This window comes from Tenrec ecaudatus, chromosome 15 (assembly GCF_050624435.1).
Source record: "Tenrec ecaudatus isolate mTenEca1 chromosome 15, mTenEca1.hap1, whole genome shotgun sequence".
Taxonomy (NCBI): Eukaryota; Metazoa; Chordata; class Mammalia; order Afrosoricida; family Tenrecidae; genus Tenrec; species Tenrec ecaudatus.
Genome location: NC_134544.1, coordinates 49,406,874 through 49,423,072, shown reverse-complemented (window position 1 = coordinate 49,423,072; position 16,199 = coordinate 49,406,874). Strand labels below are relative to the sequence as shown.

General features: G+C 42.1%; 1 protein-coding gene across 1 annotated transcript in view; it reads right to left on the bottom strand.

Annotated features, from left to right (window-relative positions):
- Window positions 1–573, bottom strand: part of CHST9 (carbohydrate sulfotransferase 9) — a 273,234-nt gene extending 272,661 nt beyond the window's left edge. Inside the window, exon 1 of the mRNA XM_075532848.1 lies at window positions 370–573. Within this exon, the coding sequence (XP_075388963.1) occupies window positions 370–490 (121 nt within the window). The 5' untranslated portion in view covers window positions 491–573. The remainder of the gene's footprint in view (window positions 1–369) is intronic.
- Window positions 574–16,199: the final 15,626 nt, after the last annotated feature.

The following is a 16,199-nucleotide window of genomic DNA, read 5'->3' as shown; positions in this document are numbered from 1 at the left end:
ACAGACGTTGCTGAATATTCATCTCTGTTTGGTTTGTGCTTGGTGCTTTGTGAAGCTACCAGAGGTGGGATAAACACAACCCATTAGAGTAGATAAATTCTCCATGAGTAGTCCTTGCTGGGCTAATTGCTAAGTGTTGTTCCCTTCCCCCAAATCAAAAGTACCAAATGTTGCCCCAAGCCAACCAAGCACATTCCCACAAGAGTTGCATGTTTTTCATTTCTTTCGGAGGTGGGGGTTTTAGCTGGTGTTTTATATTTGTGTCAGACATACTGTTACTTTCTAAACATTTTCGAACATCACACCTTATGAAATCGAAAGCTATTGCTGCTACTTTAATTAAAGTGGGACAAAATGTCCTTGTGTTACCTGTATGTTGTTCTTCAATACAGACTTGCAAGTACATGAAGAGAAGCAGCCCAGCGACTCCAAATATCAGCACAGAGAGGAAGAGTTGTTTGGGGTTCATGACCATTTCAGATGGCTGCATTGCTTCCCTTTTCTGAAGACCACATGATTCACTTTCCCTAAAGTTTCACTTCTGTCTTATTTGCTCACGTGTCCATTTCAGAGTCACCTAGAATGAGAAACAGAAGTCCACATTGTCCTGGTCTGATGCCGTTTCTTCCCAATACATAATATAAATATGCAGGCAAGTTATAGTTCTAATGATGTACATGCACTGTAAGATGCTGAAGTCGAGATACCTGTAGAAAACACTCCTCAACTGTCACTCTTCCCCCTAAGAAGTCCTATCTAAAGGATTCATTCAAAAGTTCTGGGGGTGCACATGGATAAGCACTTGGTTCTTGGTTGCTTACCTAAAGGTTAGTGGTTTGAACTCACCTAAGAGCTTCCCAAGGTAAGGGCTGTGCTATCTGCTCTGGCAAGGCTACATGGAAGGAAATACACTGGGGTACATTCTGCTGTTACATAAGGCTGTTGGAGTCACATCACTGGCGCTCGATAAGGCAGCCAATTATCTTATTGTTAATCAATAACATTTTAACATATAATTAGGTATAAGATGACCAGGCTTAAACCTTCCTATATGATGAGGGGAAAAAAGGAAGATTAGTATGACCTAAAAACAAGATGAAAAATCTAACAGAATATATGAGAAACGGATTTTTACAAATAATTTAGACAAGGTAGTAGAAATCATGTCATTCCTTAAAAATACATAACCTTCAGAAACAGTGGATCTCATCTATCACTGCCCTCCTATGTAAAATTAACAGCTTCCTCCAATTTAAAATCATTCCAAAGCAGCTGAGAATCATAATAAAAAAGCTGAAGTTCAAGGGCATAGTCCACAATAATATGGAGTGAGTGAAATCTCCAGATTCCCAGGAAGATTCCTTTATTTAAAGAACTACTGAAATTACTTGGTTTTAGAACAACCTCATTTCACATCCTAAGCACAATCCTTTTCTTCTTTGAGTTACACCCACTTTTTTTCAGAAAAATATGAACCCATCACAAAGTTTGCAGATAGATCGGTCTATTTATGCATCCCCACTGCAACCCAAGATAAGCATCCCTACCCCCAGTGGACTGTGGGGAATTTGTAGTTCTCACTTGCTGAGAGCTCAGTGAACCCCCACCCCAGTCAATGAGGCCATCACCATGCTCCTCATGCTGGCAGGGACCATGACTGTCTGTAGCCACAGCCTACAGCTCCTTATTTTGGTGTGACCTGAATAATGGTTTCCTGAAAATTAGGATGTCGCATGCACTCAGTGTCTAAAAGTGATCTTTACTTCTCCCTTAATAGGCTCCAAAGAATTTTGGGCGGATATTGATTTAGTCTTCATAAAAAAGGGGTTTGGTATGGTGCCAGTTAAAATTTTAAAATTGCCATGGGAAAATGCTATCTGGATAAAACATAATATTTGGCTTCTCTTACAGAACCCATTTTCCTCAAATGTTGGGCTTCAAAGGTCACCTGTAAGGACATAATTAGAAATGCATGTATTAAAGTAATCAGAGTAGCCACCTGATTTTTTCTAAATCTCACATAGTTAAAAGTTTATCATAGCAACAAAAGTCAAATTGTACTTTTTTTTCAATATTTTAAAATATATTCCAGAAAGGACTCGAATAAGAAGAATGGATTTCCAAGACTACCTGAGGTACCGTAACTTCCTCGAATTCCATGTTTCTGAGTCCCCTTGAGCGTGAGGCAAGTACTAGGATTTACACAATTCCATGTATGTCCTGGACTTTGCCAGAAATATGGAAATGTTTTCATAAGAACGAGAACTGGCTCAGAATACTACCATCCCTCCCTGGGCGGTACAAATGGTTAGGCACTTGGTGACTGACAAAAAGACTAGTGACTCACATCTACCCAGGAGTACGTTGGGACAAAGTCCCACTGATCTGTTTTCAAAACATCAAACATCGCAGCCATTCAAAACCTTAAAGACTACACCTCTCTTCCAACATACACGGGACCACCCTGAGTCAGATCAACCCAGCAGGAACTAATTTGATTGTTGGTTTGTTTTAGGATGGTATGCTGCTCTTCTATTAAATCCAAACTAAAATATTATTGGCTTCCAAAATGTACACAGCAAAGAATAGTCACCGAGGGAGATGTGCTATTTGAGGTGTTCCAAGATCGAAGTCCTCAGGAGCGCTAGGAAAAGAATCCAGCTTTCTCTTCTCTTCCTCCTGCCCTTATCTGAGGAAGAAACACCATTCCTGGCTCCATAGGAAGCCTCAGCTAGGAGGGAACCGGTTAAACAAAATCTACTGCTAACAAAGAAATAGTTGTTTACAAGAGGAAAGAGACTTTTACAATCTGTCTACATAATTAAAACTTAGCTAGCAAGAGAGAAGATAGAAGAAAACTCATAAATCAGAGTGGAGCTACGAACCTGTGGGACTGGTGGGTGTGAGAACCAGAAGAAATGTTCCTTGGGGGGGGGGGGGTTGCAGAGGAAAATGATTACCTATGATGCTGGGAAAAGATTAAGAATGTGCCCTTCCTTTCTTCAGGAGCTGTTGCTTCCCTCTGACATATCCTCCTGGGTGAGAAAGCAGTAGAAAACCCATAATTGTTATTATGGCAGATGTGAGTAGGATTGAGTGATTCAAGCCACAAGGCAGAAAGGCAATCTGGTGTAAAACGGAGAGATACGTTTGATTTTCTCCCATCTCAGTCCATTAACCCAAAGTTGGCGTTAGGAAATGGCTCTCATTAAACAAAGGTGAGGCAGCAGGCGCAGCAGTATTGCTTTAAGCAAACCTGAAGGTCAGTTGTGATGGGAAAACATACCTATTTGGAGATCATATATCCTCCTGGAAGCCTGCGGAAAAAGTGCAGACTACTGGAGATTGAAATTACTTGGAATGATGCTGTTTTATGTACAAGTATTATACAATGTTTCTATGGTCAATAGCTTGTGCAATTCTTTCCTTTCCCCAACTCAATAAACATAATACCTTGAACCTCAAATATACTCAACCCATTGTGCTGGATCCTCAATAGCATAATACAGGTAGGTAGTTGATCAATTTTCTAGTTGGGGTTGTAAATCTCTAGATCTAACTTCCAAATGATGGAGAAATATGAACTATTAAAGCATAGAAATATACATTTCTTTGTTTGAAAGGTCAGGTAGTTAGTTTATTGTGCCAACCTGGCCAATAAACACATGTGGGATTAATTGAAGGGTGGAGAGATAAATGGCTTGGCGAGCCTGGCTTTTTTTTTTTTTTGTCTTTTGCTTTTTGGTCATCAGACCAGTGTGCGGCTGCCTTGCTTGTTCTATGCCTCAATTTGCAAGCTGCACTACCTGTGGGACACCTCACACGTAGACTGTGTTGCTGTAATTTGAGGTTCCTTCAAGACTTGCTTTGCTATACCATTGGAATTTACATCTCTTGAGCTGGGGACTGTGGGACCCTGTTATCTGGCTGACTGTTGGTGACCTGCCTTGCTGTTTGCTGCCTCTGCCCGGATAGCCTGAACTGCTCTACGGAGGACTACCCGGTGGCCCTCAAGACTTGAAGGCCTGCCAGTGTCTCACACCTGACTCATGAGAGTGAGTTGCACTGAGCCATTTGTAATACTTTATAATTTAATTAACTGTTTAATTCTTGTTATCTATCTATTGGTATATATATATATATATATATATATATATATATATATATATATATACATATTAGCATTCTAGTTTTGTTTCTCTAGAGAACCCTGTCTAACACAAAAGGTTATTTATTGTAATTTGAAAACCTTATCGGTTCACCCCTAAACAATGAAAGAAGCATAAGAAATTTACTCCACTTGATGATCTCATCTCGAACACTTTAAAAATTAATCTTTTGCATAAGCATGGCTACCAGCAGAAGCATTTTTGAGACTTTAGTGCATTGATGGTGTACAAGTTGAAGTCTGCAAGGTGGTACAAATGGTATATCCATTTGACTCCTGACTGAAAGGTCAGAGGTTCAAGTCTACCCAGAAGTGCCTCAGAAGAAAGTCTGGCAAACTGCTTCTGAAGACCCTTTGGTGCACAGATCTGCGCTGACACATGACCTGCAATCAACTCAGAGGCAGTGGGTGAACAATCTGAATACCAGGAACTGATGATCTTTCCAGCTTAGCATCATCATAATTTTAGGAAGGAAGTGGTCCGAGTAGGGATGATGGATTGGATCAAAAATAAGCTGGCACTCTAGTGTAAAACAAAACAGCAGAGAGGACTCGTGTCTTTCCCCATTTCCTCACCTGAAGCAGTACCATTATTTCTACTCTCTTTCTCACCCTCTCAGCAAATAGAGATCAGTTAAGACTCCCTCAATTTACTATGTGTCCCCTTAGAAGTCATTATGAACCATCCCCACCCACATTTCTTTGTGTCTGCCTCTGAAAAAAAAAGAGCTTCATCTGTGTGCAGAACCATCTCTTTCAGGCGCCTGTGAAATGCTGCTTCATCTCAGCTTGGATCTGGCCCTTGACCTCCTCACTCATGATTCCCCCTTTGTAAAGGGGCTCCCTCCAGCAGCTGCCCAATTGCTGTCATTCCCAGAGTAGCTGCAAGGCATGGTCCTAAGCTGCCTTTCTCAGGTGCCTCATCTCCCATCCATTCCTCAACCTTCAGAGACCCATGGGGCAGATCCAATGCTATGTACATTGACAATGTGTTATTCCCCAGCAACGTTTTCTATTCTGGTTTAGTCTTTTATGCACTTCCTGATCATCTTTCCTTGTTTTTTTAATTACTGATTTGTAGCTATTTTTTGCATTCTAGACTGTAAGTCTCTGTTATATATACCACAAATACTTTCCTGTCTATAACATTTCTCTCTCTCTCTCTCTCTCTCTCTCTCTCTCTCTCTCTGTGTGTGTGTGTATACGTGCACACATATATAATACACACATATTTGTAGATATGTGTATATTCCATTGGTGGTGGTTTTGTTAGAGTTGGAAATCAATTTTATCCACCTTTCTTTTCTTGATTGGCTTATCAGTGTGGAGAGTGCTATACTCATGAAGTCATGGGAAGTTAAATGAAAGCACTGTAGTAGTGCCCTTGTGTGGCTGGAGCTGAATACCACATGCCAGGAGGCTGGAAACAATGGCTATTCATTCTCTCATCGCTGTAAGGTGTTTTTGGTTTTCCTTCCAGGTACCATTGTTTGGCTCTAATCCAGGATGTGTCTCAGTAGTATAATGTCATACAATTTTCAACACTGTGACTTTTCAGAAGTAGATAAGCAGGTCTTTCTTCTGAGTAGCCTCTGAGTGAATTCAAACAGCTAAACCTTCCATTCCCACTTGAGCACTTAACCAGTGGTGCAATCAGGACTGGAGCCCACAGGAAGAACAACTGAAGGACGGAAACTGAAATCACTGCATAGGCAGGCCACTGAAGAAGATCTCCCTCTGATGGCTCGAGGAGAGGTTTCCTCCTTGCCTCTGCCTAGCTTCTGGTGTGTGCTGGAAATCCTGAGCATTCCTTGGTATACTTGTTTTGCTCCAATATCTGCCTATCTTCATCTGGGCCGCTTCCCATAGTGTATATATGTGTGTCTTTCTTTCCTCTTTTTATAAAAATATGAATAATTTGACTTAGGGAACACACTATACCAGGATGATCTCATCTTAATTAATTATGCAAAGACCGTTTCCAAAGGAGGAGACATCCTGGCATTCCAGGTTGCCTTGAATTTTGAGGATATAGCATTCAACGCATTACAGACACAAGTTAATGAAGGAGAGTAGTATCCAGTGACAACTAATTGCAACCATTCCTAGATAGAAATACAGTAGAGCTTCATTCCTGGAAGCTGGAGAGGGTAGGTGGAAGGGAGACGGATGCAGTTACCCTTTGTGGAGGAGCACAGATAGCTCACTGAGGGCTCCTTGAGAGAAAGCCAGAGTAAGTATCCCAACCTCAATGTTCTCCTGGCCCTGATGTCCTCCTTTGCCACACCCAAACAAGAGGCAAAAGATAAACATGATTAGAGGCAGGCAAGTCAGCCTTGTAAGCCACTGAGCATCCTCTCTAGGACAAAATTAAACTCAGTTCGTGTGTTTTATTAATTTTCTAAACTAACACTCCTCATTTTCAAATCTTAATACTATTCTTTTTATGGAAATCATTTTATTGTGGGCTCTTACAGCTCTTACAACACTCCATACAACAATTGTATGTGTCTGTGCCAATATGTGCTTTCTGGTCTAGCCAGATTTTTAAGGTAGAACTGGGTCATGGTAGTGGGGTAGAGGAAGCATTCCGGAACTAGAGATATGATGCGTGATTCGTCAGTGCTATACTGCACCTTGGTTGAATCATCCCTTCCTTGTAACCCTTCTGTGTGGGGACATCCAATTGTCCACAGATGGGCTTTGGGTCTTCACTCTAGCCCCCTGGTTCTCATTGATATAGTTGTTTATTGTGGTTTTTTGATACCTGATCCTGTTTAAACCTCCTGACCACACAGGCTGGTGTGCTTCTTCCATGTGGGCTTATTTGCTTCCCTGCTAGATGGCTGCTTGTTGAACCCGAAGCCTTTATGACCACAGGCGCTATATCTTTTGATAGTTGGGCACCATCCTCTCACTTTACCACATTTGCTTATGCACCCTTTGTGTCTTCAGCGACCATGTCAGGAAGGTATCAAAAAGTGCCAGGTTATCAGAACAAAGTGTTCTTGTGTTAAGGGAGACCTTGAGTAGAGGCCCAAAGTCTGTCTGTTATCTTAATACTTATCATATAAATATATGTACATTGGCCTCTATCCCTTTCATTATAAATTAATATATTTACATATATATGCCTATAGTGATACCTCTATAAATAACTTTGCCTCCTGTGTTAGTCTGGGTTGAGTAGAGAAACAAATCCATAGACACTCATATGTATATAAGAAAAGCTTTTTAAGATATAAGTGTGTGTATGTATGTGTATATATGTGTATATGTATATATGTATGTGTATATATGTATATATATCATATTAAATGAAGGGGGAAGTGCAGAGTGGAGACCCAAGGCCCAAGTGTCGGCCAATGGAGATCCCCTCATAGAGGGGTTTAGGAGAGGAGATGGGTTAATTAGGGTGTGAGGTAGTATCGATGAAGAACACAGTTTTCCCCCAGATCCTGGATGCTTCCTCCCCCCAACTACCATGATCCGAATTCTACCTTGCAGGGCTGGATAGGACAGAGGCTGTACACTGGTACACATGAGGATTGGAGGTACAGGGAATCCAGGGTGGATGATACCTTCAGGACCAAGGGTGGGAGGGACGATGCTGGGAGAGTGGAGGTTGAGTGGGTTGGAAAAGGGGAACTGATTACAAGGATCCACATGTGACCTCTTCCCTGGGAGAGGGACAGCAGAGAAGGGGGGAAGGGAGACTCCGGATAGGGCAAGATATGACAAAATAACGATGTATAAATTACCAAGGGCATATGAGGGAGGGGGGAATGGGGAGGGAGGGGGGGAAAAAAGAGGACCTGATGCAAGGGGCTAAAGTGGAGAGCAAATGCCTTGAGAATGATTGGGGCAGGGAATGTATGGATGTGCTTTATACAATTGATGTATGTATATGTATGGATTGTGGTAAGAGTTGTTTGAGTCCCTAATAAAATGTAAAAGAAGAAAAGAGAAAAAAATGATTAGGGCAAAGACTGTACAGATGTGCTTTATACAATTGATGTATGTATATGTATGAACTGTGAAAAGAATTGTATCAGCCCCAATAAATTGTTAAAAAAAAAGAAAAGCTTTTTATATAAGAGCAATTAAATATTGAGAAAACATCCCCATCCCATCCCAGTCCAGATCAAGCCCATTAGTCTGATATTAGCCCATATGTCCAGTAACAATCTATAAAGTCTTCTTCAGACTCATGAAACACATGTAATCATGCTGATTTCAGGAACATCACAGCCAGCGGGTGGAAAAATTTGTGGATCCAGTGTCAGTGGAGCATCTCAGCACTGGCAGGAGTCTCCATGCTGCTCCTTCAGCTCCAGGGCTTTAGTGTAGCTCCATGTGTCTTATCCGCAGGAATGTCTGGCAGGGAATAAATGTGTGCCCCCCTCCAGCAAGCAATTTATCTCCTTAGCACCTCCACATCAGGTCCTCAAGCTGTGACCTGATTGACAGGCTAAAGTCTACCCTTTCATTCTTAAGTCTCAAATTAATAACAGATTATGTAATTACCATACCTCCTATTTATTTCCTCCATTTCCTTTCACCTTCCTCCTGTCCTACTATCATGCTAACCCTCCATTTGGCTCTTAGTAATTCCTCTTGGCTACATTGCTCTTGATTAAACCTCACCAGGCATGATATGGCTTCCTCACCATCAATTTTAGATCTCTTGTTGTTCCCTCATCTCTGAGTTTGTAGGCTCCCCACTCCCCCTCCCTGGCTCCTCCTCTCTCATGTCCTCCTGGAACCACTGGTTCTGTTGTTTTCTCCTCGGGATTGTTTGTCCATCCTGCCTATTTTATATAGATAGACATGGAGTGAAAGGAAAACAAAACTAACAAAAACAAGAAACAAAACAAGGGGAATAAACCCAATAGATAGTTCCAGGTCTGTCTTCTAACCCTACAGATGTTTTCCAATCAACTCTGATAAGATACTAAGCCCTGTCGTCCAAGTTAGAAGTCTATTTTCAGGATTCCTTGGGGACTTGATTACTTTGCTCCCCTTGCTTCCCTGTTGCCTAAACATATGCGATTTTCATTAATCATGTGCTGTGGCCTATGATGTTCCCATGAATCGTGCATTAGCAAAGACTAAAGTATTGCACTAAGGAAAATGCTGAGTTAGGGTCCTGCAAGCCTCTGGTCATAACAAGACCATCAACTGATCAATGCCCAATCTTGTTTAATGTAGGTTTTCTGTTGAAAGAAACAAGAGTTAATGTATAGTGTTGATTCCTTACAGATGAGCTCATGGCCAAGAGCACTGTACCGCTTGTCTGAGCAATGCTTAACTAACAAATTATTTTCTAATAAAGTACATCACAGCTTTCTTGCTCTTTGGGACTCTAGAAAGCACTTCATTGCTATACATGGGCCATAGTAACCAGCAGGATCACTAATGAAAAACACAACAATGCAAAAAAAAAATCCCACTAAAGAACTTGCTTATACTAGGAGAGCTCACGCTAGAAGTGTTGCCTTGTTTTCCCTCAGGAATATTGTCATTGAGTGACCCAACGTTTTTGTCATTTAAATGCTTGCATAAATTGTTCCTTTAAATCAGCTTTTCATAGGCTCATTTTTTCCCTTCTGCTGGACTGGTAGTTCTCCAAAGTTATCAAATCACCTCTCTGCTCCTCCTAGCCACTTTGATTATATAGATTTATTTCTAGTAGCCAAAGTGTCTTTAAAAAGACACGATTTTCTTTAATAAAAGTCATTCGGAATTTTAATTGCCTTTGGAAAGTTAAATTTTCTTTGTAATCAAATGTTGCTTACCCTTAGATTTAACGTCCCTCGGCTTCTGCTGTACAGACTCGTTTTGAGTGGAAGGTGTTCACAACTTTTCCTTTCCTTCTCCCATCCTGACTTTTGTCTTGTTCTGCACTCTTCTTCCTGATAAGTCATCTAAACGCGGCCTCCACATGTGTCCCTGGGGCCCACCCAGCGTCAGCTTAATCGTGGGTGAACTGGCCACTTGTGAGTCTTGATCGAGAGTGATATTGGTGCTTTGGCAACCAGTCGGCTTGGAGATGGGCAGATTTCCCAGCTCATGGTCTGTGTCTGAGTCCATGTGACAGAACAGGTGTCGCTAGGCTTTAATGTGTGGATGCTGATCATTAGGTCCCTCAAACAGAGTCAATGGCAAAATTAACCTACGGATGAGCCATTGGTACCACCCGGGTTCTTCCCTAAATGTGCTGCTGCTGTTGTTAGGTGCCCACGAGGTGGTTCCGACCCATAGCAACCTTATGCACAACAAAACGAAACACTGCCCAGTTGCTCCATGTAGTACATGCTAAATGCTTCAACTCCCAGAGGAAATTCCCTTCAGTCTTTGCTCTCACTGCTACACCCCCACCCCTACCGCCCCAACCTTCTTTCTCACTGTGGCAGAGATGCCTATGACAGTCCTTACTCAATGAGCTTGCTCCCAGCTCACATAGTTGGAATAAATGCCCAATACCCACCAGTTTCTAGACATAAACTGCAAATCCTGATTGGATTATTTTTAAATGAACAAAAATATGAAATCCCGATTAGTATTTCAGGAGCTAAATAAACATTTTAACCCATTATATTATCAAGCAATTCTTGAAAGTACATTTGTGTATAAATATATGTGTGTATATGTATATTCCACCCAATTCTCTAACTGGAGTTTTGAGGTTTTAAAATAATCATCAGTTTAGGCTCACATAGAAGTGGGAAAGACAGTGCAACGTGTTCCTGTGAGCCCCCCACCCAGCTTCCCAGAATGGGAACATTTTATAGCATCGTAACTCAATGGTCACGATGACGATATTGATGATGGTGCATGTGGCAGGCAGAATACCAGTCCCTCAAAGAGGTCTGTGCCCTGATTTCTGGAAGCTGTGAGTGTGTTAGGATACCTAGCAACGAGGAAGGAAGGCTGCAGATGGAATAATGGTTGCTACTTAGCTGACCTTAAAATGGGGAAATTGTTCTGGATCATCTGGGCGGTACCTTAAAAGTGGAAGGGGCAGGCAGGAGGCAGAATCGGTCAGGGTGGTGTGACTGTCAGAAGGACTGGAGGCACCTCTGCTAGCTTAGAAGGTGAAGGAGGGCCACGAGCCAAGGAATTCAGGGTTCAGATTTCTGACCTACAAAACTGTAAGGCAATACCTCGGCAATGCATTACACCACTAAGTAAGAGATAATTTGCTGAAACAACAAAGAGATCTGACTAGTACAATACCATTACAAAGTAACATTTTAAAGCACGACAGGTTGTGAAATTGCTCTGTATGGGTGGAATAATGGTGATCGTTTCAAGTATTTTTCACATGGCTTCTGAGGTAGAGTGTTTCATGGAATTACCTCTGTAATAGTTCAACTGTTCAATATGTTTTGTCATACAGAGCAGAGAAAGATATCCCCTTTCCAGACACTAATTTATAGGTGTTTCATGATACAGCTTGTTGCTTTGATTTCCTCTATAATTTATTTAACAGGTACCTTCCACTTTTAGCTGTTGTAATTAAAATTTAATTATAACTAAAATTTTTAACAAGACAATGCTTTGCCCTTAGATTCTTTGCTTTAGAAAAAAAAAGTTTTAAACTCCCATTTTACATGCTGGTGTTCAACTTAGAGTTGTCTTTTAAACAATACTGGTCTATCTTCAAAGACTGCAAAAGCCATAAGGCTTGAATAAGACAAAGAAAAATAAAACCTGTTACAGATGATTGTTCAATGGGTAGTTCATCTCACTCCTTCTGTTACCTGTCCTCCATTGCAACATTGTAAAAGTGTCATGATGGATAACCTCTGCCTGTTGCTGTGTTCTACACTTGTTTAAGCACCACCATAGGATTTTTAGCATGCACATGAACACGCACCAAGTTCATCATTAGTACATGGTCTGAATCATCAAGATCATATTAAATAAGAGGTGACACACAGAGTCAAAACACCTTCCATTAAAGAAGCAGTGGTAGTGTGGTGGTTACTCACTGGCCTACTAACCGGAAGGTCAGCAGTTTGAATCCATCAGCTGCTCTGAAGGAGAAAGGTGAGGCTGTCTACTCACCTAAACAATTAGTTTTGAAAACTCATGAAGGCAATTCTAGCCTATCCTTTGGGGTCACTCTGAGTCAAATTCAGCTTGAGGGCAGTGAGGTTGGTTTTATTAGAGGAAGATAGATGGAATCCTTGAACAGTGTTTTGGAGGGTGAAAGATGTGACCTTCTACTCACATAAACAGTTGCCAGGGCAGGTTATCTCCTGTTCTGCAGGGCTGCCTGAGTCTGAATCTACTTGAAGACAGTGAGTTGTCTGTTGCTCCTATTTTTCAGGAAGGATTGGATAGAGTGTTTAGCAAGTGAAGTGAAATGAATATGTTTTCATTATTGTAGTTCTTATAACAATTAAGAACTCACTGAAGAAATGCAAAAATTTTAAATGTGGCTTTGAGGCCATAATTGGGAGGCACCCTGGGGCAGCCAATAGAAACGAAGAGAGCATATGTGAACCCTGCTGTTGTGGAGTCCCTTCCTTCGCATATCGATTCTCTAAGACGAGGAAAACTACCCCATAGGATCTTCAGGATGGTCAGGTATACTGGTGGTTGAAACTTGATCACAAACTTGCTTAAAACAAGAGAAACATCTCTCCCAGTTCTAGAAGCCATCAGGGGACCCAGAAGGATAGTCAGTCCGTCCTGACTCTTTCAGACTTCTAGAGGCGTCCTTTGTTTCTTGGCTTGTGGTTCCTTAAATCTTATCTCTGCTTGTATCTTGCTAAGGCCTCTTCTGCTCGGGGTGTGCCTTCTCTTCCTCTTCTGGCATTCATGAAGGCAGTTCAAGGTCAGCAGTTCAAAACCACCAGCTTCTCTGCAGGAGAAAGACAAATCTTTCTACTCCTGTAAAGAGTGACAGTCTCAGAACCCCACAAGGGCTTTGCTCTGCCCTGTCCTAGGGGTCGGGATGAGTCACAGTGGACCAGATGGCGGTGAGTTTGGAGTTGGAGTCGGAAAGGCCGTGGGGAGATCCCACTCTGTCCCATAGAGTAGTGCTGAGTCACCATGGACTTGATGGCAGGGGGATTTCCAGATAACCAGGACCATCTCATCTGAGACACTTAACTGAACTCTATGGGCAAAGACATTATTTTCCAAAATAAGGCCACAGTCACAGTTATAAAAATTAAGATGTAGATTTGTTTTGATGCTGGAGTCTGTCAGAACAGGACTTCCGTTCACTCCCTTTCACAAGGCAATTAAGGCTTCCCTTGCCACAGGGATTGTTCTGATTAGTCACCTCCTCAGAATAAAGCCCTGAGCCTCTGCTGTGTGGCTTTGGAAAGTGAGAGCATTTCTCCCAGGGACTGGGAATAGGAGAACATGTAGTCTCCTGCCTGCTGTGATGGCGGGCTCCCTGAAGAATGTAACAGCACAGACGGAGAGCAAAGCAGAGGAACCTGGACTGACACGCTCGCTGGGGGTTTCAGTTAGGCAAGCAAGTCAATGGCCATTTTGTTTCATCTATTACAATGTAATTGCAGCGCAGTAAAAGGACTAAACCGTAAGCTGTGTTTCGGATGTAGCATTTTTTATGCGGGTAATCATAAATAATAATACTAACATTTGTTCGTTGTTAAGTGCTGTCAAGTTGGTTCCGACTCACAGCGAACTTCCGTATACTTACTGAGCAGTTGTTGCATTCCTGCACTGTTCTAAGCATTTTATATAACTAACTTAATTTAAGGCTCACAACAATCCAGGTACTGCCCCCCAGATAAGACATGTGCCTAGGGGTATACATATCTCAAGGTTCGGTTCTGCGTTCGTTTGGAGATGGGACTAGTGATACAGATGGAGACAGGCCTTGCAGGGGCTGGGAGCCTGTACTCCGGTGACTGGATTTGGTCTGTGAGCGGTGAGGAGTCCACGAGAGGTTCTGAAGAAAGAAGAATGATCAGCCTTACATTTGGAAAGGTCACTCGGGGGAAAACGGAGATTGGAATGAAGTTGAGGAAGATGGGGGATTCAGGCAGACACCAGAGAGCCATGCATCAGGGAGCCCCCAGGGAGCACACTGGACATCCCACGCCCCAGATGCTTCCATCCTTTTGTTCCTGTGCACACTCTAACACTCCCCTAAGGAGCCACAGCTTTTCCTAGTGGCCGTATAGGAAGCCAGCCTCTGGTAGTCTCACTGCCTAGTTCAAATCACAGCTGGACAACTTACAGATGTGGGGACACAGCTGCTTAGTTTGGAACCTCCGTTTGCCTCAGTTTTATCCCAGCAAAGATGGAGGGGGAAGGTGTCTACCATAAAAGGTTGTTGTGAAATATGTAAATGCATTAAAGATATAGACCCCCTTTCTATATACACATCTAAAGAGGAAGACCTTCCGTGAAATCGATTGATTGGCACAGTGGCTGCAACAATGGGCTCAAGCAATATTTCCTTATGTCGTACACAGGATCACTGTGAGTAGAAAACCATTCAACGGCCCCAAACAAAACCAACAATAAATATGTGTCTATGTGTATACTTAGAGATGTTGATATGTCTATGTATATACTTATACATGTATGTAGGTGTGTTATATGTGTATACATGTGTGTTGCCTATCTCATACCAATACTCTATAGCACAAAATGCCATCTGTAGATTCTGTAGTCCAGCTGTGATAGTTACATAATCTGTCTTCAATTTGAGACTTAAGAATGAAGGGGTGGAGGTTAGCCTGTCAATCAGGTCACAGCTTGATGACTTCATTTGGAGGCACTAAGGAGATAAATAACTCACTGGAGGCAGGACACTGGCTCACTACCTGTGAGATATGCTTTGCTGACAAGACACATGGACCTACTCTAGAGTCCTGGAGCTGAAGGAGCTACATGGAGACCCCTACCAGTTGCTGAGATGGTTCTACTGCCACTGGATCCATAAGACTTCCCACCCACTGGTCTGTGATCTTCCTGAAATTGGCATCATTGCATGTGTTGCATGAGTCTGAAGAGAAATTTACATATTGGCATCAGACGTACAGGCTAATATCAGGCTTATGGACCTGATCTGCACTGGGATGGGATGTTTTCTCAATATTCAATTGCTCTTGTATATAAAGCTCTCTCAGACATGCATATGAATGTCTCTGAATTTGATTCTCTGGTCAAGCCCGGACTAACACACCAGCATAGGGCCCGGTGTAGTGCAGAGAATCAATACCTACTGTGGTAACATTGGGGGTGTTTACCTCAGAAGGCACTCTACTTTTACAGCCAGAAGGGTGTGTTCATTCCATTCAAGCCAATGCAAGCCAATCAATAAATATCCATTATGCCCTGACACGAGGAAATCGCATACTAGCCCCTGTAAGTATAAATCGGTCAACTTAATCTTGATGTTCCTCAAACAATATCTCAGCCTGTAGCTTCCTAGCTTGCACAGGTTGGTTCCACTTGCACAGTAGAGTCTTCTACTACAGCACCCTAACAAATCTGTTTTCTCTTTTACATGACAGACTTTCCAATTATTGAAAACAATTATCCCGTCTAACTTTAATCTTGTTTTACTCCAGGATAAACAATAAATACACACAGTCCCGTCAGTCATTGCTTCTGGGACATGGTTTAGGAGCTCTCAATCAATGTAATCCTCCTCCTCCAGACACTGGAGATTCTTAATGGTTTTCTGTAAATGCAGGGCTCCAAAGCAGAGACAATGATACAGGCGCGATTGAGTGTTTGCGTGGCATATTGAGAACCAGTGACATAAAAATGATGGCTCAGCTTGCCATTCACAGTCAAAGGGGAGGGGGGAAGAAAATGGATTACAGGGTAGCGCCTGCGGGGTTTCCTTCCGTTCAAATAACAAAGCAATCCCCAAACCTTCTGACGATCGGAAGGAATGGTTGTGAGGTAAAAGCATACCGTGAAGCACATGCAATAAAGAAACCAAGAAATATGATCTCTTGGTAGGTATGAAATCCATAAACATCTGATGTAAAGAAGAGTCAGAACAAGGATGACCATGAAG